This window comes from Ailuropoda melanoleuca, chromosome 5 (assembly GCF_002007445.2).
Source record: "Ailuropoda melanoleuca isolate Jingjing chromosome 5, ASM200744v2, whole genome shotgun sequence".
Lineage (NCBI taxonomy): Eukaryota > Metazoa > Chordata > Mammalia > Carnivora > Ursidae > Ailuropoda > Ailuropoda melanoleuca.
In genome coordinates, this window is record NC_048222.1 from 109,543,959 (window position 1) to 109,569,696 (window position 25,738).

General features: G+C 45.1%; 1 protein-coding gene across 8 annotated transcripts in view; it reads left to right on the forward strand.

Annotated features, from left to right (window-relative positions):
• ZNF827 (zinc finger protein 827) overlaps positions 1 to 25,738 on the forward strand; it is a 166,702-nt gene that overhangs the window by 136,357 nt on the left and 4,607 nt on the right. The window contains exons 9-14 of one of the 8 annotated variants that reach the window (XM_019796420.2): positions 10,791 to 10,928; positions 12,373 to 12,544; positions 13,618 to 13,784; positions 22,204 to 22,395; positions 22,694 to 22,871; positions 24,884 to 24,916. In XM_019796420.2, coding sequence (XP_019651979.1) covers positions 10,791 to 10,928; positions 12,373 to 12,544; positions 13,618 to 13,784; positions 22,204 to 22,395; positions 22,694 to 22,871; positions 24,884 to 24,899 — 863 coding nt within the window. In that variant the 3' untranslated portion in view covers positions 24,900 to 24,916. Of the gene's footprint in view, positions 1 to 10,790; positions 10,929 to 12,372; positions 12,545 to 13,617; positions 13,785 to 22,203; positions 22,396 to 22,693; positions 22,885 to 24,534; positions 24,602 to 24,883; positions 24,917 to 25,738 lie in introns of those variants that run through there. The other 7 variants (XM_034661557.1, XM_019796422.2, XM_019796421.2 and 4 more) reach the window with 7 other exon arrangements.

Consider the following 25,738-nt stretch of genomic DNA (forward strand, 5'->3'; position numbering starts at 1 on the left):
ATAAATACATATTAGCATCTAGTGTAACACTAAAGAAAAAAGATCCCTCTTTTTGCCCAATTCTGTTTGCCCAGACAATGATGTTTTTTTCTCAAGATGTTCTCATATGTGCCCATACTTTCTAATAATTCATAGAAGGAAACTCAGATTTAAAGATTTGCCATCTCCTAATACTCGGTGGGGTAGCTCCACACTTGAGTGCCTGTTTTTTCCTTTCCTGGGAAAAGTTGGAATAGTCAATATAGGGTCTTATTCTGGGGCAAGTGAAAGTTGACCTAAAAGGAATTTGGTAATTAAAATGTACTTAATTGGCGCTCAGAGTTTTGATAGGCAGCAAGCCACCAGCAGTCAAGAGCTAGGAAGCAGAGGGAGGAAGTGGGCAAGAGAAATGAGGCCAAAGCTCTGAGTGCACCACTCTGTCCATTTAGGTCCTGGGCGAAGCATTGGGGTTGCCCCAGTAAAAGCCCCCTTTAAATTTATGTGGTCACAGATGCTTCTTCTTGGTGGTCGGTGAATACAGGAAAATTTAAAGTAGAACAAATCAAAACTGCAACAGATTTGTCTCTGGTAAAAGAAACCAGAATGCTTGCATTTTCTTCTTTGATCTCACAGTAAAGAATAGTATAATGTAATGAATGGTCAAGGATATGGGCTTTAGAATCAGACAGACTTGGGTTTACGATAGCCTGTCCCTTACTAGCTGGGTGACCTTGAATTCATTGTTCAACCTCCTTAAGCCTGCTACTCCTTTTTTTTTTTCTTTTTGGTAAAATGGGAATGGTAATACCAGTAACTTATGCATAGTGTGGTTATAAGGTTCGATGTAATATGTGTAAACTGCATAGTACAGTAGCTCACACAATGGTAAATCCTCCATAAATGTAAACTATTGTGTTAATTATGCATTATCTCCTTAATATACTTTTAACAAACTCTGATATTGTTTTGCATAATGGAGATAAACTGCCAGAATGGGGTGAAACTGGTTATACAGTTTAAGCCTTTATCTGTTAGAATTATGTTCAGCTTAACCACAGTGACTTAACCAAATGGGGGTCTGTTTTTTCCACATAAGAAGGAATTCAGAAACAGACAGGATAGGGCTGGTGTAGCTATTTGAGGACCTAGCCTCCTTCTAATATTCTGCTCTACCAACCCTTATTAGATGGTGTTCATCTTCATGGTTGAAAGAGGGCTGCTGTACCTCCATATATCTGAGGATGAAGAGCCCAGGGTGAATGGCCTTTTTACAAGACTGTCATTTTTTCAGGGAGTGGGGGAATGTCAGAGACTCTCTCCCCAGGAACTCCTACCTATATCTCATTGGCCTGCACTGTGTTTCATGGCTAGCCCGTAGCTGCGGTGGAGGCTGGGAAGGGAAGAGCATGTTTTTAACTGGGCACATAACCACCGGAAAAATAAAATAATTGTAGCTCTGTTAAATATTATGTAAACAGTCAGCAGTGTCTGTCACAAAGCCACAAGAAGGACATAGCTCCCAGGCCTGATGGTTTTCTAGCAAAGATTTATACATGTCCCCAACATTAGGACATTCTGAGGACATCTGCTGAGACTTTAAGTCCTACTGTCATCATTAAGAAGAGAGATGATCACTGATCTATGTATTTGGCAAGATAATAACCCAAGTCCTTTAGATGTGACTCCTGAATCAATATTGTCAGTTTGCTTTCATGTTGCAACGTAGAATCAGGTTGCCATTTAGTTCAACAATTGTGATCTTGGTGATGTGACTGTCTCATGTATTCAGTAAGCACTTGTTGAGGACCCACTGATCTTGGAAATACAAGTAAGGGGAAAATGTAGCAGCAGCAGCCAAATTCCCAAAGCATTTTTTTTTTAAGGTTAAGTTAGACAGAGGTGACAGAGGCTGGCTGTGATGCTCCATGTGTGGATGCTTAGAGAAGTTCCCTGAAGTGCTCAAGTTCTGTATGATTAGCCTCAGTGGAATTAGGGGTACCAAGTCCTAGCCATTGTCAGTCACCAGAGTATTCGAGGTCCAGTTTTCTTCTATTGACTTAAAATGCCCTGCACAGAAAACAAACAAACAAAACCAAACAAACATACCAACAGATGTAGAAAGCATTTATGATTCTTTTTTTTTTTAAAGATTTTATTTATTTATTTGACAGAGAGAGATAGCCAGTGAGACAGGGAACACAAGCAGGGGGAGTGGGAGAGGAAGAAGCAGGCTCCCAGCAGAGGAGCCTGACGTGGGGCTCGATCCCAGGACGTGGGGCTCGATCCCAGAGCGCCGGGATCACGCCCTGAGCTAAAGGCAGACGCTTAACGACTGCGCCACCCAGGCGCCCCAAAAGCATCTATGATTCTTTACCAGCTTAAGAGATTACAAGTTGGGGTGCCTGGGTGGCATAGCGGTTAAGCGTCTGCCTTCGGCTCAGGGCGTGATACTGGCATTATGGGATCGAGCCCCACATCAGGCTCCTCCGATGAGCCTGCTTCTTCCTCTCCCACTCCCCCTGCTTGTGTTCCCTCTCTCGCTGGCTGTCTCTATCTCTGGCAATTGAATAAATAAAATCTTTTTAAAAAATTAAAAAAAAAAAAGATTACAAGTCAACTGGTAAGGATTTAGTTGAGGCTAACTGTTGCCCAGCACTAAGGAAAAATTTCATTCCACTTTTCTGGGTTGATCCCAGGATGTTTACTAAGAACCAGTTTTACAAACCGTTCATGGTTGTAGACTTTGACATTGATTCCTCAAGGCTGAAAGGAGCCTGAATGAGACTGTGGGGCAATTGCTTAAGTACTTTGGGCTTCAGTTTCCTTAAATGTAAGAAGAGAACTTTGGAGAAGAGAATCCTTAAGGTTCTTCCCTGAACTAAGGTTTGGGGCAGCATGGAGCCTTCATAATTGTGGAAGTCTTGATTCTGGTTCTCAACCTTGATTCTGGTACAAGTTGTGGGGTGCCCTGGGGTGGAAGAGGGCCTGGAATTTATGCCTTGGTTTTTTCCTCATGGAAATGTAAGAGTTGGAGTCAGAGGAATCTGTGTCCTCTGCTTGATCTAATGTTCTATTGAGTAGAGTTTGATAGAACTCCCTCCCACATTCTACCAGCTGGGTTTATTTCATGGAAGGTTTTGGAGGGATGCTTGATGGGCTTCATCTTCCTGAGGCCTGTACGTGGACTCTCCTAAGTTTGTTAAGCAGTAAAGTTTGAAATAAGCCTACAGAAGATCGAGCCTGTGAACTCTTATGCCTAAGAATCACCATCCAGTGTTTTTAATTGGTCACAGATTGACCCAAACGATCACTAAATTCTGCTGCCCTAGCTGTTCACTGAATTGACGTCTTGACCAGCAGAAAATCCCATGCTTTGGGAGAGTGTTTGCAGGGGTCCTTAAAGGGGATTTGGTTACAGCAAGACCTGCACAGAGGTGACCCTAGGGAACCTAATAGATCTGGTAGGACCTGCCAAGTTACCTTTAAAAAGAAAAAAAATTAAGACTATAGAAGAACTGGAAGCACTAGAGCAAAGATGTCAATTCCCCCAGAGTCCTTCACCACAGCCGACTCCTTAATTCACAAGCAGCCCTCAGAAGACGGCGGCTTGTTTTAAGCAGAGGCCTGCAGAGCCCATGAAAGCAAAGGATGGAGCCCATAGGGCCAGGATCTAACCAGATAATCACCTATCCAGGATTCTGACTCTAAATGCACAGGATTTCAGAATTTCAGTTGAGATTGGCCTTGAAACTCCAGGCTTGACAATGAAAGAAAGAAATGATCAAAATACCATCTGTCATAATGGAAAACGCAGGCGGCCCCAGAGCCTTTTCCTCATGCAGCAGCCAATGCAGACTTAGTCAATCTGGACAGTTCTTTATGCGTTGAGGTCACATTTTGTCCAATCTTCTGCTTACGGCTTTAACCAAATAAAGCCTTCTCCTCTCCGCATTTCTCTTGCCAAAGTCAGGTTGGTAGATGGTTCTTTGAGAAGTTTGTTTTGGCAGGAGATACAGAGATCTCACACAGCAAAGCACACCAACAAAGCCAAACAGTTCACCAGTCGGGAGCTAGATGCTGTTCAAATGGAAAAAAAGCAAACTCAAGTCCTTTCCTTTGACCTGCTTGTCCTTTTTTTGGTATAGTTTGATAGGGGTGGGGGGTGGGGGTTGCTTGTTTGTTTGTTTACCAAAAATGCTCCCCAAGTGTCAATGAAAGGCCCAAGGGAATATTCTTCAGTAATAACTAGTTTACCTCAGAGGGAGTTGGCTTTAGGATTTTCCCATCTCCCTCTTGTTCCTTCTTTATTCTGACTCTTGACATACTACAGTTTCTAACTTCTCTGTGGCTGGAAATATTCTAGGCTGACACTTTCAAGAAGAAAAATGGAAAGAAATCCTAGTGTCTGTGAATTGTTGCTAAATCTGCACATGTCCACTTGTAACCAAGAATATTAAACTCAGAGCCGAAGAACAGGAGGAGAAGAAAAATCCCTTCCTTGTTTGTTGTAGACTTTGGCATTGATCCCAAAAGGCTTGGAGGAGCTTCAGTGAGCCCGTGGGTCTGAAGTCTCTGCTCTCGCAGAGTCATGAGCCAGGTTACCTGGGGTAATTCACTTCTCGAGGCCTCAGTGTCCTTATAAGAAAGAAGAGAACATAGAAGGAGAAGATCCTTAAGATTCCTCCCTGAACTAAGGTTTGCGGCAGGACAGAGCCTTGGTTACTATGAAAACCTTGGAACTAAGGTTTGGGGCAGGACGGAGCCTTGGTTACTATGAAAACCTGGTTCTGGTACTGAGCCTTGTACAAGTTGTGGGAGAGGGCCTGGAATTTATGCCTTGGTGTTTTCCTCATGGAAATGAAAGAGATGGTTTCGAAGGAATCTAAGTCCTGTCCTCGGTCTAATGTTCCTTCGAGTCTCTCAGGCTTCCTCCCAGATTCTACNAGGCTCCCTCCCAGATTCTACCAGCTGGATTTATTTCATGGAAATTTTTCGAGAAGCACTTGCTGTTCTCGTCCCAGGACCCATGCATGAAATGAAACGTGTTCCCTTGTCACTAGGTCATAAGAGGCACAGTTTGGCATACCGTCTCTTGGTCATTAGGCCTCATTATGAATGAGGGGCCACAGTTCACTGCAAACTGTGAGAGCCTCGTTTTGGGACTGCTAAGATGGTGACTCTCCTTTCCCTCAGCTCCTGTTTTTCCAACTGTACCATGGGGATAAAAGTGCTTGTTCCTATATACATATTTACTTCATGTAAAACAGAAACCAGTTTAGGAAAGAGGGAAAGTCCCAAATGACATTCAAGACAAAAGCCACAGGTGGGAAAGTAGGGAGAGACACAGCTGATCAGATAAAACTGAGTAGTCACGAATTCGTGGAAAAAATTAGTGGATATACTAGGAATCAGAGGCTAAGACGTTGAAGGTAAATAAAATGCTTTGTAGGAGATGAAATCCTCAGAGACTCTCTATAAAAAAGATATTAGAGGAGTATTTTGCTCTAAGAGAAATGAAGAAAATCATTATTCACAGCTACTTAAAATAATGAAACAAATGCTAAGAGATATGGGAATAAAGATGAAGAAAAGCAAAAATGTTTTAAAATAATACTTATATTCCAAACTGTTTCGTGACTATGAACTGTTTAAAAGCAGTTACTATTATGTGGAATTTTCTTTTAAGTGTTATACTTCAATAAAGGTTTTATAATGCAAATTCCCTGTGCATCTAAAAGAAACTAAGTTTTGTTTTTGAGCAGAACAGAAGAAGACAGTTGAGGTGGAAATGTGCTCAGCTGGCTGATACTTGTTGCTACTGACAGTGAATGGGAAGAGTTCCTCATGGGGTGCTGGGCTGCTGGGTTAACTGATCAACCAAGTCAGCCAGAGAGTTTGTCTTGAAAAGAATAATCTCCTGGCTTGTTGTTATTGGGAAGAAGGAAGGATATAGAACCTTTGGGGTATGGCTCAGACCCGCAGATATTTTCACTAATAAAATCCTTAAGTCACAGTTCTTGGGTTGAGTTAAAACACCTATTTAGAAGGCAAGTAGCCTTATTTTCACCCTGAATTGGCCATAAACCCTAACCAACACCGTCTCCAGGCCTCAGTCATTCCCACTGTAAAAGAAGAATGGTGTTTATTCCCTGCCTCACTTAGATGCTTCCATTCAGTCATTCCTGCAGTCAGCACATCTGTACTACTCACTTGTCATATATCAGGCACTGTGCTGATGCTGAGGACGCAGAAGTCAATCACGGAGAACCCCTTCCGCTCGATGACTCACATTCTAACAGGGAAGGGGGGCCAGAGAACGCATTTAAGGAGCACCCCTGCTTGTTGGACTCACTGGCTGGTGTATGTGAAAAAGATACATGTAATATGGAAGATACGTAAACAAATAATATAACAGGTAAAGTGGTGCAATGAAAGTATTCATAAAAGGGCTTTGGGACAGAGAAGGGGAAATGAGTCATTCGGCCTGGGACCTGGGGAAGGCTTTACCGAGGAGATGAAATCTGGACAGGGCTTGACATTGACTGGGCCGGCGGAAGTGCTGGCGTGGGGAGGGGCTTCTGGTGCCGGTACAACGGATTTGAAAGCACTGCCGGCTTCAGAGGGACTGGTTTGTTTTCCAAAAGGACAAGCAGCTCAGTCTGCTGAGCATTTGGGTGGCTGGGGGTGAAGTGGGGAGCGGGAGGTGGGAGGTGGTTAGAGGATTGTGAAGGGCTGTGACAGTCCTCAGAAGGCACTTGAAGGAGCCTAGCCTGGAGGGGCCGTTGGAATACAGGACAAGACACATCAGATTTGTGCCTCCGAAAGACCATTCTGGAACCAGTGAGGGCGGGCTACTGGGATGGAGAGGGGCTGTTCAGGAGGCTTTAACATCAATCCTGGTGAGAGGTGATGACTCAGTTCAGGAAGAATTGAGATCCCAGAAAGGTCTTTGAGATCTTTCGTTAGTTCGTTTCCTAAGTTTTTTAAAAATCAAATAATAGAAAAACTTTACATAAAGTATATCAGTCTTAGCTTCCACAATGTTGTACACATACACACACCAGAACATGAAATCTTTTTGTTAAACTTGTAGCCTGTGACCCCAGTGATAGCCAGGCCAACTTGTTCGGGTCCCAGGACAGTGTTGAAGCTGGGGGTCTCCGTCTATGAATCAAGATACTCAGGGCTGCTCTCCCCACAGTGGTCTCCTTAATGTAGGGTTACAGTCATTATTGCTGATTCATACAGACTAGTACAGGCCTACGTATCAGTTTTTATAAATTTACCAATAAACTCACAATTTAAGTTTCGTAAAATATCTTTTTTTAAAGATTTTTTTTATTATTCATTTGAGAGAGGTGAGAGCAGGAGCAGGGGGGAGGGTCAGAGGGAGAGGGAGAAGCAGGCTCCCCACTGAGCAGGGAGCCCAACACGGNAAGATACTCAGGGCTGCTCTCCCCACAGTGGTCTCCTTAATGTAGGGTTACAGTCATTATTGCTGATTCATACAGACTAGTACAGGCCTACGTATCAGTTTTTATAAATTTACCAATAAACTCACAATTTAAGTTTCGTAAAATATCTTTTTTTAAAGATTTTTTTTATTCATTTGAGAGAGTGAGAGCAGGAGCAGGGGGGAGGGTCAGAGGGAGAGGGAGAAGCAGGCTCCCCACTGAGCAGGGAGCCCAACACGGGGCTCAATCCCAGGCCCCCGGGATCATGACCTGAGCTGAACGCAGACACCCCACCAGTGGAGCCACCCAGGTGTCCCGGTATGGTGAAATATTTCTGTTAATGGTCGACCATCAAGAACAAGAGCCAGAACATGCTTCAGTGTTCTGGCACGCCCCTCGAGAGCCTGCGGCCCCAGCTGCCAGCTCTCAGGGGTACTGCGGGCCAGTCCTGCTTCGGAAAGGCAGACCATGGACTTTCCCAAGCTTGTCCTTGCTAGGTGCCCATCACATTCAGATCTCCATCTAGAACCAGATGGACAGNGCCTGCGGCCCCAGCTGCCAGCTCTCAGGGGTACTGCGGGCCAGTCCTGCTTCGGAAAGGCAGACCATGGACGTTCCCAAGCTTGTCCTTGCCAGGTGCCCATCACGTTCAGATCTCCATCTAGAACCAGATGGACAGTTTTGGTGACTGACTGGGTGTGGCAAAAGAGAGGGAGGGAGGAATCCAAAAAGCGTGTGCAGTTTCTCACATGGCTTTTGAGTGGCCCTGTTTCCAGGACACGCGGAAGAAGGCCGCATCCGCCGAGCTCCCTGGCAGCTTCCTTGCAGGTGTGTGAAGAGAGCTGCAGGCCCGTTACCTTGGTGCTTGTTTTGTCAAAATAACGCTCCCCTTCGCACTGCCCTCCACTCCCCGGAGCCTCACCTGGCTGCGATTTCCAAGTTGTGTTGTGGGCGAGCTGCAAAGGGCCGGTGGTTCCTTGTTCCGGCCTGTGAAGTGAAAACGGCTGGCCGCTAGAAACGCAGACAGCAGGCGGGGAGAGGAGCTGGTGTAGAGAAGGCTTGGGTCCCGATGCCTCTGGCTGCTTCCCCGTGACTGGAGCGTGTACTTCCTGCTTTAGCTGCAGCAAATATTCATAGTTTTAATAGTTTTCTAAGGCCCGTGGAGGGAATTGGCCTTCTTATGATGCTTCGGCTTCTCAAGTGTGTGACTAATACTTGAAAGAATTATTAGGAGACGTCTTTAGTTTTAATTGCATCAACTTCTTTGGTATGTGACCCAATTAATTCATTCTTGTTGTGAAGGTTATTGGAAGACCCTATACCCTCTCGACCTCTCCTTATAATTATGACTGGCGCCCTCCTTTGAAGCACCATTTTGATTACACACTTAAAAGGAACGACTAAAATACCCTCTCATCGCCGCATGGCTGAAATGGCCACTGCTTGCTTGGGCTCAAAGACAGACATCTGAGAGTGGTTTTTGTGTCCTCAACAGCTCAATGGCTAGTACCTCCCTTTTTGCCTCCCCTCCCCCCAACTCCTCCCTCTTCCCCCCCAACCCCGTTTTTAGTCGCAGGGCCCTGCTTTAATAAGAGTGGCTGTTCTCCCTGAGGCCCAAAGAGCTGTGTTTTAACAAACACAGATAAATCAATAAATGTGCCTTATCAGCGTTGGGATTGCCGGCAGGTGCCTCAGAGCAAACAGGACTGCGATTCCGCCGTCATCCCCCACGCCCCTCCTCCCTAGACACACCGGTGTTTGTTTCTGCTTGTCCTTAGATTACACTATCGGGCAAATCTGCGTTCAAACAAAACCTGATCCCGCCCACTCACCCCAATGCAGGTGGAAGCCTGTATCTGGGAAGCAGTTTTAACCAAATAGTGGGAAATAAAGTTGTCTCTTCTGAGGTCTCTGTCCGGTGGTCTGAGCAGTTTCATTGGCATGGATCTTACGAAAAGTTCTTTCTACCATTTAATTATCACCACGTGGCATCCGTTCTATAAAGCAGCATCTAGCATGCTTTCAGAAGACCCGCCATCATGTACTGAGGTAAAGACAAGCTAGCAACTCGGTGAATTGTCTTGTTCTTCAGAGGGAGGCCTTTCAAGGCGCCTTAGTGGCCCAGACAAGGGTCCTCGTCAGCGTGTCCCCTTCACTCCTTTTTAGTGTTCTGTCACCCGTCTCCTTCTATTACTGTAGAAGTTACGTTGTGCAGCCCATTACAGTTCAGTGAGGAGAAACACAGTGAGACAATCAGAGGGAATCTTATGGATGATGAGAACATACAAACTTTTTAAGATGACAGGAGGACGTATTCGTGTCCACACATCTCAGTCACGGCTGTGAAGTCTGTACAGATAACTGGCAGCACTCACCACTTTCCCTAATAGGCTGAGACCTTCGGGGAAATCCTAGTTGTGCCCTCCTGCCATAGAGAGTTTTATGTGGAGTAGTGTCTGAGTTCATTGAGGCCGCTGTACCAAAATACCACGGACAGCCTAGCTTATAGCAACAGTAGGAATGTATCGTTCACAGGCCGGAAGTCTGAGATCAGGGTTCCAGCAGGGTCGAGTAAGGGCCCTCCTCCACGTCGCAGACTGTCTGCTGCTCGCTGTGTGGCAAGAGGGGCAAGAGAGTTCTCTGGGGGTCCTTTTAAGAGCACTAGTCTATTCATGAGGCTTATCCTCACCACCCAGTCAGCTCCCAGGGTGTGACCTCCTAATACCCTCACCTTGGGCACTGGGGTCTCAACCTATGAACTGGGGGGGGGGGGGCACAAACATAGCAAGTGGAATGCAGCTGTCATCACCGAGTCTGTGTAACGTTAGGTTCCTCATTAAGGATTTTGCACGATCCAGAACCTAGGGCAAAACTTCTCTTCATAAAGGGCAGTGGAAGTGTATTTCCTTCAAGGGAGCGAACTATTCGTTTTCCCATCAGAATCCGAGATTTGGCATTCTGTATTTACTGTCTTGTGGCAAGAGTGTGCATGTCTGGCGTTTTAACATGCCACTCAAGCATTCACTCACTTTGCAAATATTGAGTACTGACTGTATACTGCGCACCGTGCTAAACCATGCTACCAACCTCCTGGAGGGTTTGGTTGGCTGACCTTTAGTGACAAAGAGAGAAAACACTGGAGACTTGACTAGAATTGGAATCCATTTGCCACCACAGCTTTCAAGAATAACCTTCTTAGAAACAGGAAATGAACGTGAAGACCAGAGGTTACTGGGACTTACTGGCAGTTACCACCCACATTCTTCAGAAGGAAGGCTGTGCCAAAGTCCTTGCCTAAAATGAAATTTGTTCACTATGCCTTGCTTACCCTCATGATGCTTTGCTCTTTTGGCCCAGACACAGAAAAGATAGTACTAGAGGCAGGAAACGGATTGCCATCCTGGAAATTCAATGACCAGCTTTTCCCCTGCGATGTGTGTGGGAAAGTGTTTGGCCGACAGCAGACGTTGTCCCGACATCTCTCGCTGCACACAGGTGAGTCAGGAGCTCACTCCGATGCCTTCTGCACTCTGGATCTCCAGCTCCTCTCCTCTCAAGAAGTTGAGTTTCTCTAAGAGAATTATAACAGGAAGTGGTGGAAATGTTTCTGTCCTGACCTTTCAAACCACTTCACCTGGAACGTTCAAAGAAGGCCCTGGGAAAGGTCTTATTTATATTGAAAGGAGGATTGGTGAGAAAAGATACACATGTGGGTGTATCCAGGTAAAATTCCAGGGCTCTTAAGAAACATATCGCTCTCATCTTGAGGGTGCAGGGGATGGGGCTGCTCCCCATCTCATTGGTTTCATCTTAGCATGGTAAATGGGAGCAGCAGAGGGACAGAGCAGCTGGTAGAGAGATAGTTGCTATCTTTACCTTCATGTAATAGTAGAGAAATGTGCTTGATTCTGCGTGTTGCGAAAGGGAAGGCAACCAAATTAAGAAAGGATAAAGGAGGAATAAATAGTAAATTAATGCAACAAAAATCCGTTCCTTCCCCCCCGGAAGAAAGAACTGTATTTTATCGGCACCGTGGGGCTCCTCCCCTAACCCCACCAAGCCCTGGGCCGCAAGCATTTCAGATGTGGGGGACCACCTATAGTAATAATGACGATGCCTTACATTTTGTGGGAGAAAAACTTCGTTCCTCATTCTCTGCTATGAAGTAGCTAAGACTGGCATTTTTTAAAGCCAAGCCCAGTAATACAGAGTAAGAATCAGGGATAGAAAATAGAGTTGCTCTTTGCTTTTTCTGCTACCGTCTGCCACCTTTATCTGCACAAGGAAAGCAAAGCCTACTCCTTTTACTGTAATTAGCTTGATGAATCGAATGAATTCAGAATGCCACTCTGCAAAGAGTCCTGAAACATTGTCAGTTTTATGAGAGGGTTTCATTAAGAAATTAATTGAAATTTTTAATTTTATTTACATAAAATGAAAATTTCTCATTAAATTATTTCACACGAGTCATTTTTTCCCCCCTGTAATTTCATTAGTTTTTGATTTCTTGCCTGACCTAGGCCTGGAGCTTAGGGAAAATGATGCGGCTATGTTTTACTCTCCTTTCCCCAGCTAAGCGCCCACCCTCGGCTGACACGTAGGGAGCACGTGCACACACACACACTCACATACGCACAATATTCTTTCAGCCCCTGTAGGCCTCCCCTCTCAGGAAGAGGGACCTGTGGGTGTCTAGGAAAAAGCAGGTGGTCCAGTTGCCCTGGAACCTTCTTTAATCTTTGAAAGTGCTAATAAATACAGCCGTGACCTGCTGGATAAAGACTTTTAGATACTTATAATTCCTAGGGGTTCCCTCGGTCCCCGTTTGAAATGAGATTTGAACCCTCCTTTCCTGGATAGCTTTAAGTGGTTGCTCGCAAGGTGCTGGGTATTCAGTTTTAAGAGCAGTCTGGGTTTTTTCCTGTTGCTTCCCCCGCAGAGGAAAGAAAATACAAATGCCACTTGTGCCCCTATGCTGCTAAGTGCCGTGCGAACCTGAACCAGCACCTGACCGTCCATTCGGTGAAGCTGGTGAGTACGGACACGGAGGACATTGTCAGCGCCGTCACCTCTGAAGGCAGTGATGGGAAGAAGCACCCTTATTATTACAGGTGAGCTGTGAATGGGACCGTGCCCAACTTTCTCGAACACACCCAGCCCGTGTGCTAGGGCTTATGTGACGAGACGCCTCTTCTCAGTCATGGCGCAAACCTTCATTTTAATGTTTGCTTTGCTTAGACTGAACCCAGGGGCTGCGCTGACTCCTCTCTTGGCCTGGGTGGCCCTAGTAGAATTAATTGAAAGGGAAATGGTCTTGGAGATGGCTCTCTGGGGTGCAGCTCCAGAGAGTGGAGGGGCTCCGGGGATTATTAGCTTTTAGGTGTGTATGCAGCTGGAAAGTTTCCACCTTTGTAATGGAGCACCTTGCTGCTACCTGGAAACTATCCTATGGAGAAAAAGAGTGGGAAAAATAAATCTGAAAACTCCGGGGAAATCGCCCTGAAAGCATTGCATATTTTCCCTTGGTCATATTGTCTTCAGTACCTGGAATTTTATGTTTCCCTTCCACATTTGACCATGAATCAGTATTTGGTTTGGTTGCTATAAAATCCCAAGGGTCAGCATCTTGCCCAACAGGCAGTCCATACAGATAGGTGGAAACTTGGCTTTTGAGTGAAATGTCTGCATGGATGGGTGGCTTCTGTCAGGAATTGTCACAGACAGGACTTGCTCCTGCTTGCAGTGCTGTCCAAGGACCTGCATGTGCCTTCATTGCCCCACAGAAGGTTTCCAGAGCCAGAGAGAGGCTCACGGGGTAGGCTGGGTGCTCCTAATTTAGCAGTGTATCAGAACTACTAATGTCTTGGCAAAGCTGCACCGCATCTCTTTGCCCAAAGGAATCAGTAAGGTGATGTGTGGCATCTGGAATCTACAAATTTTAATTAACTTTATGATTATTCAGCATCATGGTAGCATGCATAGGATTGTTACATTAGGCTGGCCCTTAATCCATTTGGCACGGTGACCATGTCAGAGGCATCCCAGAAAGCCGAAGAATTTTCTCATGCAAAACCTTTTGGTGGGAGGAAAAAGGTGTGTAAGAGTCCAGTTTTCTGCATGGACCACAAAGTATCACTCTTCTCTCTCCCCTTCTTTTTGTTGTTGTTGTCGTGCCCTCATACAGCTGTCACGTGTGTGGATTCGAGACCGAGCTCAATGTGCAGTTTGTCAGCCACATGTCACTCCACGTGGACAAGGAGCAGTGGATGTTTTCCATCTGCTGCACTGCCTGCGACTTTGTCACCATGGAGGAGGCAGAGATGAAGGCTCACATCGGCACCAAGCACACAGGTGACCATCCCTGTTGGTCCTTCTCTCCTCCGTCCCCCAACCACCCAGGGTGCTTGCCCAGCTGGCAGAAGCATGCTCCTCACCAGGCGACACGGTCCACTCCTTCCCGTGAAGGAAGGGCTTGCCTGGGAGAAGGTGGCCTTGGGCTCGCCTGTCAGTTGAGGCTCTTGCCATTCTGCGTAACATCTTCCTTACAATGACGTTAGCATTGTGACTTCGCCACGCAGTCATCATCTCACAAGCGAAGGTTACAAATCACGCCAGGTGCAGTCCTTAAGTGAGAATGAGGAGGAGCCCCTCCACTGCCCCTCGCCCCCAACGTTTGGGGAGCTGACAGATTACAAGCTGGTGTTGCTAACTGCCGGCCCTGGGTGCTGGCTCAGCTACTCGCGCCATTGGTATTTGAAGGATTGGGTAAGGGGAATCTCCCTGACAGTTGTGCTGGCCACGTGCTCAGCCGAGAAGGATCTCTCGGTGCCTTAACCGGCTGCTTTGGTTCCGTGGTGGCAACAGCAATAAAAGCTTGCTTTTGTCAGGAGTTGAGTGGCTATGACTTGGGGTCTGCAGAGAGCCCTTACGCTGGGCGAGAAGGTGCCATTTGTACAGTCAGTTATCTGGCTCCAACCACAAAAGCACCATGGGCAGCAGGGGAGCTGGGAAACCCATGTCAAAGACACACTGAAGTCAGCATTTCTGGACTGGCTTTTCAGATATTCTTTTTTTTCCTCCTCTTTTCTGTGACTCTCCCATTCTTCTAACCCTCTCCACCCTAAGTATGCCTAAGCCCAGTCAAGAACCTTCTCCCCGGGCCACAGCCCCTCTACCACCACCCCACCTCAGGAAACCATAGAAACCATAGTGGCTGGAAAGCAGCTGGATGTAGAATCACTTAACTGTCATCGATGGAAACTTCACACTCACAAGTAACCAATGCAAACACACTCACTGCCACCAGGAACACAGAGATCTTGTGCCCTCCGAGGTGGTAGGGCTCCTTGTCTACCTGGGAAGAATATTCTCGTTTGTTAGCACAGAGAACCAGAGTGAAATGCGTTAAAGAAGTTGCTTTTTTAATGCAGAAGAAGCCTTTAACGCTGCTGCTATTAGGGAATAAGGTTATAACCTTTTTTACAGGTTTTTTTTAGCAAGGGAAACTAACAGGTTTTTTTTTTTTAATGTAAGGGACAGATAGTGAATATTTTAGGCTTTCAAGCCATACAGTTTTTGTCACTACATTCATTGTAATGAATTGGAATTTGAAAGTAGCACAGACAATACACAAAAAAGCGGGCCTGGCAGTGTTTCAATAAAACTTTATTTACAAAAACAGGAGGCCAGATTTGGCCAAAGGACCCGTTTTAGAAGCTAATGGTCTTCCCAGCAAGGGTTTCTTGCATGGAGTTGCTGTTCTGAAGTGTTTGAATTTGACCCAAGATTTGGTGATCTAAATCTGTTAGTTAATAAGCTGTATAATTACCAAGTTATGATAGAAAGCAGTATAGATGCTATGTGACACGTATTCTACCACATATCCCTGAGAATAGGAAGCTTATCTAAGGTGCTGCTGTCCCTTGAGCACTTGGCCCTGTGCGTGCGCCGTGTAAGTGGGGAGTAAATGCTCATCTGGTGAGTGAATATATGTGTGCAAACACATTTACACGCATCTGTGTGTGCTGAGCAAGAAAATTAGTCCAGCATGGCCCTTACAGAACCCTGAGAGTCTACTGACTTATGCATATCATCTATGGGGAAGAAGTTACTTGGGGTGGAGGGAAGCACACTTTGAATTCTAGATCCTAGTTCTAGACCCCGTGTTACCATAAACAGCACTGCAAATGGAGAAACTCAGTTAACTCCCCTGGGCCTTCATCCATTCCTTGACTTTTTGAAGGTGCAGGAGATGCCCAGTAGGTAGAAGATTCTCTTATTCTGTGGACCTTGTTCTCAGATTTGATTTACCTGTCATAGGAATGGGCACCTTTTCTTTCCGCCCCCTAGGAAATCCACAGTGCTCTCTTGTTACAGACGTGAAGTTGTGATCTCCAGGATGGGCTTGGTCTCCCACAGAATCCATGTGCTTTCTATGCTTCCTTCCTGGCTACTGTTCCCCAGGCCACACTTGTGAGCAGGGTGCTGAGTGGGCATCCGAGGAGCTGCCCTCTACTTAGGTAGTTTCTTCCCAGTGACCCCTGCTTACCCTCCTGCTCCCACTCCCTGGGTCCTTGTGTCTGCAGAGAACATCAGCAAGGGAAAAATATTCCCTCTGGTGCTCCCAACATCCTCAGTGCAAATTTTGCCGCAATTGTTAAATGTTGCAATAACAGCATTGAGGAATCGGAATAGCTACTTGGGAAATACAGCCATCAGTACTTTACCTCACACCGACACCAAAATAAATATCAGACGACTTACACAATCCCCGTTAACAAATCAGCCCTAGAAAAGCTTGAAGAAAATAGAATGTTTATCAAACTTCCAGAGTGAGAAGGATTTGTGAAAGCTTAAGTGATTCAAGAAATGGCAAAAGAAAAGAATCAAGAGATTTGATGCATATCTTCTTCTATTTGCCAAAGAAAAGAAAAAAGAGAAGGAAAACAAAACCGAAAAACTAGTCTGAAAAATATGTGTGTAAAATGACAAAGGCTGATATATTTACTGCATAGAAAATTCACATAAACTGGTAAGAAACACTTTAGGTCTCTAAGTGAAGAATTTACAAAAGACATAAGCAGTCAATACACAATAAAAGAAATAAAAGGCAACCACTCGACATAAGGAAAAATATTCGACCTCACTAGCCATCAAATTAAAAGAGTGGCTTATGTTTCACCGATTGCATTAAGAATGTGTTTTCCAGTGTTACCCATGGTCATTGGATGCTGCTGATACTTTCATGGCCATGACCTTACAGAGTGGGAGAACTTTTGAAAACTACTTAGGTATATAGACCAAGAGGCTTGAAAATGCCTGTAACTCAGTAATCCTTCTGGGAGTCTAGCCATCGGGGAAAAAAATCAAGCAATGTAATATTAATTTTCTTTTTTTTTCTTTTTTTTTCAAAGTTACATATGATTTGTAACTTTCTTTTTTTAAGATTCATTTATTTATTTTAGAGAGAGACAGAGCGTGCGAGCGAGCAGGGGGAAGGGCAGAGGGAGAAAGAATCCTGAAGCAGACTCCCTGCTGAGCACAGAGCCTGACTCAGGGCTCGATCCCAGCGCCCTGAGATCATGACCTGAGCCGAAATCAAGGGACGGCCACTCAACCAACTGAGCCACCACCCAAGGCGCCCCTGAAATATTATTTTTCACTTAAAATTTAATTTTAAGGAAATAGTTAAGTAGTGTAGGATAAGTCTACCCCATGGATATGATACTATCATTTTTTAAGATTTATTTATTTATTAGAGAGAGGGAGCGAGCATGTACGCATGAGCAGGAAGAGGAACAGTGGGAGAGGGAGGGAAGCAGACTCCCCCCTGGGCAGGGAGCTGACTCGGGGTTAATCTCACGATCTGAGATCATGACCCTGAGCCGAAACCAGGAGTCAGACGCTTAACCTACTGAGCCACCCAGGCACCCCAATACTATTATTTAAAACCATTAATTAGGGGAGCCTGGGTGGCACAGTCGTTAAGCGTCTGCCTTCAGCTCAGGGCGTGATCTCGGCGTTCTGGGATCGAGCCCCACATCAGGTTCCTCCGCTGGGAGCCTGCTTCTTCCTCTCCCACTCCCCCTGCTTGTGTTCCCTCTCTCGCTGGCTGTCTCTATCTCTGTCGAATAATTAAATAAAATCTTAAAAATAAAAATAAATAAAAATAAATAAAACCATTAATTAATAATTATTTTCATAAATTTTCTGAGAGCTGACTATGTGCCAGGTATATAAAACAGCATGGGAAAATACAAAGCGGTAATGATTGTTATTATTATTTATAAGTATTATGTATAATACTTATAAGTATTATAAGTATTATGTTATAATAATTATAATTATTATAATAAAATAATGATGGTGATGATGATGCATTCTTCTATAATGCTTGCAGTGAGCCAGGCATTGGTCTTGGTGCTTTATATATAAAAACCCATTTAACCCCCGCAATAAAGATATAAGGCTGCTGCTATTACCCCAATTTTTAAGATGAGATCATTGAGGCACTCAATTAAATCCCTTGTGTTAAGTCATTCAGCCATTAAATGATACAGGTGACATTCAAACTCAGGTATTCTGGGGGCTCCTGGGTGGCTCAGTCGGGTAAGTATCTGCCTTCAGCTCAGGTCATGATCTCAGGGTCCTGGGATCGAGCCTCACGTGGGACCCACGTCGGGCTCCCTGCTTAGGAGGGAGTCTGCTTCTCCCTCTCCCTCTGCCCTTCCCCCCTCCGGCTTGTGCTCTCTCGCTCACTCTCTCTCTCAAATAAATAAATAAAATCTTTTAAAAAAAATCAGGGGCACCTGGGGGGCTCAGTCGGTTAAGGGTCTGCTTTCAGCTCAGGTCATTAACCCCAGGGTCCTGGAATTGAGCCCCGCATTGGGCTCCCTGCTCAACGGAGAGCCCGCTTCTCTCTCTCTCCCTCTGCTGCTCTCCCTGCTTGTGCTCTCTCTCTTTGTCAAATAAATAATAAAACCTTAAAAAAAAATCAAACTCAGGTATTCGGACCTGAAGTCCTTATTCTTAACTACTATGCAATTCACGGCAACAATTTTAAAATAGATATGCTTACTTCTTAAAAATAAGAAGTACATAAAAAAGGTAATGATGTTTTTATTGAGGCAGCAAGACAACTGGTAATTTTTATGTTCTCAATTTATCATTTTGTGTCCTTTTAGATTATGAAATATTTAGGTTTTTTTCAAGTTCCCTTTACCTTGTTATGCTAATGTGTGAGGTCACATTACCTGTGCACAGATGTCCTTCACCAAGAATCTTTGTGCTGCTGAAAGTGAGTGACCCCTTGGATCACAGTGAGCCATGGACAGAGTTGACAAGGGCACCCTGGCTTATTCCCTACAGAGCAAAGGGAGATGAGGACTGAGAGCAGAAGAAGCGGTGTGGGGTAGGGATTACAATTGGGGTAGACTGGGCTATTTCCCCACACCAGATCACAGAGCAGCTGCCATGGCACCTGTATATTTATACATTTATTAATTTAGGCAGCTCCCCCCAACTCTCCCTTAAGCCTGAGGGCACTGGAAACTATTGTTAAAGATGGTAATTAAAATGATAGGCTTTAACTCTAAAAACTAATTTAAAATAATCACTTGCAAGATTCTGTGGATAAGACCCACCTTAGAGAATGGATCTGGTGAAGCAATAGACTCAGGGCCCCTACTGAACATACTCTGTTTGTCCTCAAAATGTGATTGACCTGGTTAAAGATTTAGATAAGAGACTGGCAATGATAGTGCTAGCTTTCACTAGCTTCCTTGTACCAAGGGTGGGGGGTCTATACTTTAAAGGCATATTCCATCCCTCCTTGTGGGTCAGTGAGTGAGGTCACATAGTGTCTTTCCAGGAAGCAAGTTCAGTTCTGCTAGGAACAAGATTTTTAAAATTGTGAACTGAAGTAAGCTTTGTCTTCCCTGGACATAAGTGCATTTCTGCCAGGAACAAGATTTGGAAACATTGCAAGAGGGTAAATATTTTTTCCTTCCTCTTTTTAAATTTTTTTAAAAAATTGGACGAGTAATTTATGGTGACTGTAGAACATTTCAAAAACCAAATAAAAGAAAACAAACATACCGCTGATAATTTCACACACTGGCTGTCACCACCATTACAGCTTTGTTTACTTCTGGACTGTTTTTTATGCCTGTATATAATATATGATTTATTTTTTAATCTCCTGATAAGACAGTTCATTTCTAGAGTTTACAATCACTAGATTACTTAACTGACCGATTTGAAGGGAACTGACGCACAGTCTCCCCGTATTTCCTACCCTAACCCAAAACGATGGGGTTGCTTTGAGCTCGTTTGGGGAGAACTGACATCTTAACAAGATCAAGTCTCCTAAACTGTGAACAATGTTACCCAGTTATTTGGGGTGTGTAAAGTACATCGTTAATTTATTACAGTACACGTTCAAGTGATACTCTTACCGTTTCATATGCAGAGTAAGATCCTCACAATAGCGTACTCCCTGTCTCCTCTCCCAGCCTTTATGCTATCATTGTCATATATTTATTTATGTTATAAACCCTCTATGACATTATTCTTTTTTAACAAAATTACTTTATCTTTTAAAGAAATTTAAATAAGAAAACTCAGGTATTTACCCATAGAGTTGCCGGTTCCTGTGCTCTTCATTCTTTTGTGTAGATCCAATTTTACATTCGGTGTCATTTTCCTTCTGCCTCAAGAATTTCTTTTAACATTTTTCGTAATTCTAGTCTGCTGGCGATGAATTCTTTCCACGTTTTGGGTGGGGAGGGAAGCTTCATTTTTGAAATCCATTTTCACAGAGTATGAAATCTCAGATTGACAGCTGTTCCTTTCAGCGCTTTAAAGATGGCGCTCCACCACTTCTCGCTTGCATGGTTTCCAGTGAGAAATCTGCTGTCATCCTTATTTTTGTTCCTCTACGCAGAATGTATCCTTTTTCCTCAGCCTGCCTTTAGGGATTTTTTTTCTTTATCACTGGTTTTGAGCAATCGGATTATGATATCCCTTGGTATAGATTTCTTCATCTTCCTTATGCATGGGGTTCATTTTGCTTCTTGGATCTGTGGATTTATAGTTTTCCCCAGTTTGGAAAAATTTTGGCGTTTCAGATTTTTCTGCCCTTCCTACCCTGTCAGGTCCTCCAATTAAACTTATATTAAGCTACCTGAAGTCATCCCACAATCCACTGATGCTCTTTTCATTTTTATGATTCTTTTTCCCTCTGTTGCATTGCAGATAATTTCTATTACTATTATCTTCAAGGTTCACTAATCTTCGGCCATGTCTAAATTGCTGGTAATCCCATCAGTATAGTTTTCATCTCAGACGTTGTAATTTTCATCTCTAGAAATTTGATTTGGATCTTTTTTATATCTTTCATATCTCTATTTAACTTCTTCAATATATGGACTATAGTTATAATAACGTTATGTCCTTACCTGCAAATTCTAACCACTGTGTCAGTTCTGGGTCAGTTTTGACTGGTTAATTATTCTCCCCATTTTAGGCTATGTTTTCTTGTTTCTTGGCATGCCTGCCAATCTTTCTTTGGATGTCAGACATTGTGATTTGCCTTGCTGGTGCTGGATATTTTATGTTCCCATAAAAATTCTTGACCTTTGTTTTAGGATGCAGTTAATTACTTGGAAAATTTGACTCCTTTGGGTCTTCTTTTTGTGACTTGTCAAACAGGTCTGGAGCAGTGGTCCAATGAGGGCCGATCATTACCCACTCCTAAGAGATCATCTTCAGTTTCCTACCCAATGCCCTGAGAATTGTGAGTCTTTCTAATCTGGCCAGTGGAAACAGCAGTGTTTTCTCAGCCTTTCACATGGCTTTTTTCCCTCCCAGCCTTGGGGTGTTTTCGCACACATGTGCTCTGATCCCTTCTCTGCCGAATACTCATGGGGGACCCCCCGCAGGTCTTTGAGCTCTTCCTCTGTACTCCTGTTCCCCCTCAGACACCCTGCCCCGCCAAGTCCAGCCATGTTGATCTCCCCAGATCCTTAGCGCTATCTCCTTGGTTCAGTGAGTCTGATGGGCAGTTCCCCATCCCTGTAGTGCAGCCTGAAAAGTAAACTCTTTCAAGGCAGGAAGTGGTCCACCTCTTTTCTTTTCTGTCTCTCAGAGATCACTCTTCAGTGCCTGATGTCCAATGTGGTAAAAACTATTTTTTGAAAAAAACAAAAAGACTATTGTTTGATATATTTTGTCTGGTTTTGTTTAAGTTGTTTCAGTAGCAATGGTATCTAGTCTCTGACATTTCATCTTGAGTGGAAGCATTAGTCTCCTGACACTGGATTTTAATGGCCTCCTGAGTGGTTTACTCCTGGTTTTGAGGGAGAGTCTAGTCCATGAAGAACATGGATCCTGGAGCCAGACCAACTGAAATCTCTGCTCCACCACTTCCTGGCATGTGACTTAGGCCAAGTTACCCTGACTGTGGCTCCCTTCCCTCATCTGTAAAACCGGAGTGATAACAGTTGCGTCTCATTGCATTTTTGAGAAAATAAAATGAGATAGTGTGTTTAAAGAGTTCCCAAGTACCACGAGTGTCATCACTGTAGATGGTGGGCACCTGGGATCCCAGTAGGTGCCCTGGGAGAGCTGGAAACCTCACCCTGTGTTCCCTGAATAATGATGTAGCCATGAGACACCCCCCCCCACCAATGCTAACTGTTGTTATTCAAGGGTTATCATCTCCTGAATAACAGACCTGGCTTTAGGGTTGTTTGTTTGTTTGTTTTTTCAGGAGAAGACAGGAAGACCCCCAGTGAATCAAATAGCCCCTCTTCATCCTCCCTCTCAGCTCTGAGTGATTCGGCCAACAGCAAGGATGATTCAGACAGCTCTCAGAAAAACAAGAGTGGGAACAACCTGCTTGTCATCTCTGTTGTGCCTGGGAGCCAGCCCTCAGTGAACAGTGAGGAAAAGCCAGAGAAAGGTGAGGAAGGAGGTGGGTTGGCCTGCTTAAAAATAAGCCCTCAAGGGGAGTGATGTTGGAAAACAGACAGTAGGCCTGGGAACAGTATAATGCTATTGCCTCAGATTTGTATCTCTTTTGGCTTGATTTGCATACACATATGGGGTGGCTGGGGGCATCCATGGAGATGCAGGGAACAGTGCCTAAAAGGGTGTAGCTGGGGCAGAGGAGAACATGGGGATGTCTGTCCCCCTTCTGCCCTCCTGCCCTCCTGCCCATCTGCCCCACGCACCCGTACACCCAGCTCCCGTCCTTACAGGGTTCGAATGCGTTTTTTGCAACTTTGTCTGCAAGACCAAGAACATGTTTGAGCGCCATCTGCAGATACACCTCATCACCCGGATGTTTGAGTGCGACGTGTGCCACAAGTTCATGAAGACACCTGAACAGCTGCTGGAGCATAAGAAATGCCACACTGTCCCCACCGGTGGGCTCAAGTAAGGAAAGCAAGTACAGAACCTTTTACTGTGTTGTTATTAAACACCCTCCCCGTCCCTACCCCCCCCCTGAAGGTTTTGGGGTCCTGGAGAGGGAGAGCTTGGATGGGGCTAGTCAGTTAGGCTCCTCTGCTACCTTTAGCTGGATATGAATCACACCTGTTCCCCAGGTGGTCAGCAGACACAGCCGGAGAATCCATTTCACCAATGTCCCAGGATTCCGGGCAAGCAAGACGACGTGTGGGAGCAGCTCAGCACGCAGGGCTAGACTCATCCAACACTGACTGCTTGAGTTTGGGTCGGACTTGATTTTATGGACTCGGGGGTTAGTGTCCCCGAGTGTAAATCATTACACTCTCACAGCCCTTCACCGTCTCTATTTTTTTAGATGATTTGCCCTGGATCTTTTAAACCAAAGTCACGACAACCCCACCCGCACCCCATCCCCAAATATTGGATCCTTGCCTTTTTGAACAGGCAGGAGGCAGTGTTTTTCAGGCAGACATCTCATGCCTCGTGTCTTCCTGCAAACATGCCTTATTCCTTCCCAGGAACCACGATTGGGATCTCCCTGGCTAGCCTTCATGAGATCTGACATTTCCAGTCACACGTTACTCACAGACCCCCAAAGACTAGACAACAAGCATCATCATTAACCAATATTTGCAAGAAGCCCTCTGGTCTGAAGTGAGACCCGTCAGTTATTACCACACGCACGGTGTGTCTGCTTGATAATAGGCGCTGGAGGGCGAACGAGGAAGAAAACGTGATTTCTACCCTCAGATGTATATCCTAGCACCACCAGAATTTAATCTTGCCGTTGATTCTGAAATCAGCCCCTGTTCACAAGGCACTTAGGATCTAGTAGAGAAAGAAGCATATGTCGTTGAACACAGAAAGACACACAAGTTTCAAGGCATAATTATTCATGTTTAGCTGAAATAATCATGTCATTAAAAGAATGAAAATTTATATTTTACTGAACACAAGGGGAAAAAAAACCCTTCTTGTTTTTAAACATTTTTATCTTTGAAACTCACAAATTGCCAGAGAGGTTGGCATGACTCTCCGGAATGGGCGAGGAATGGAGAGACCCAAAAGGACCCTGGGGGGTCAAGTGTTGGGGGTAGTCCGGGGTTGACCCCTCCAGGCTCCTGCCTGGTCAGAGGCACCCTCCTCAAAAACTTTTGCAAACAGAGGAGTCAGGGAGCAGCACCTACTGTCAAATTCCATTTTGTTTCACTCTTGGGGCACTTAAGCGGGAGGGGGAGGGGATGTCTGCAGGGATGGGGGAGGGGGAGATTATAATGCAAGACAACCAGTAAATGGAAAATGCCCAGCAAGAGCTTCTTTGGAAATTGGATTTGGTTTGTTCCCACTGTCCCTTTCTAAATACTTGTATACTCTTGTTTTAAAAAAGAAAAAAAAGAAAAAGCCACGTATTTCTGTGGTTGGACTAGCGCTCATCGCCCTTCCCAGTAGCCCAGTCACACCTCTTTACTCTGCGGCCCCTGCCAGTTGTGGCTTTGTCAGTTAGCCGTTCCTTGGGGACCTACTGAGTCCCAAGCCTCCGACCCACTGGGGAGAAAACACACAGTGATTGCTGATGCTTTTGCCAGTCCAGACACTTCCGGTGCGGTGCTAACGGTCCCCTGTGTAATAGTTTATGTTCTAGGATGACCAAGTAGAAGAATACTTTGAAAAAATTGATAATGCCTTCTGGCTATACAGTGAGTCTTTGTTTTGTTTTGTTTTGTTTTCCCTTTGCCATATCAGAGAATTAATTTGCCTGAGAGAGTGTCTTTACGATAAATACCGGGAGCACGGAAAACCCTTAGCACTTTGCCTGAGCAGCGAAAGAAAGATTGAGCTGTGGGTCACAGAAATGTTCTTAAGATGAAACAGACTGCCGATGTCTAAATTGCTTTTCTGTGATGGAACTGCTTGTACTCTATATCCTGTTCATAATGCAGATCAAATAAGATTATACTATTATTTTTCTTTTGCCGTAGCTCAGGACAGTGGTGAGTTTCAGACTCCTCTAGGTAAGGCCCAGCTTGGCGTAGGGGTTGTGTGTGCACCTGACCTGGGAATGGGCTTTATATTTCTCTCGTGTGCACTCTTCTGTGAGCTGAGGTTCAAAGGCTAACGGCGAGCTTGGCGCTGAGGAGCAGTGCACGGTGCACTTGGTTGTGTTGGGCTCTGCTGAACACCTCTCCAGACCCTCAGAGGACAGTTCACTCCTGGGCCCTGCCCTGCAGGTGCCAGGTGGGAGCTGAGGCAGCCACTTTTGCATTTGCATTCTTTTTGGAAAGAGAGCAAACACGCTACAGCTATCATTTCAGCCACCAACTTGAGCCTTGCAGCTTCCAAAAGAGAAGCTCAGCAGAATTTGTAAACACGCCCTCACTGCCCCTCCTAGCCCCTCTGGACAGCCAGGAGGCTGGGGGGTGGCACAGCCTCACTGCATAGGATGGAGAAACCGAGCCACGGAGAGGCCCGGGCTTTGTCCCAGGGCATATCCAGCTATGGCCCGATAAAGGTGATGGAGCTGGGACCAGAATCTGCCAAAATTCTGTGTAGAGACCAATCCAGTCATGAGTCAGTGCCTTCCAGGCACTGCAGAGAACACAGAAGAAATATAAGATATGGTCCTGCCCCCCGAGAACTTATGATCCAGTTGGATTACTATTACTTCCACAATGGAATAATGTTTTCATAATGTCTTCGAAGTCCAGATAGCAATTGCCTCCCTCCCTCCTTACCCCTCATTAGTGATGGGCTGGTGGGTGGGCCTCCCTCTCCCGAGCCCCGGGCTGGTCCTCATCTGCCTCCCCTGATGGAGAAGCAGGGCTGTAGGAGACAGG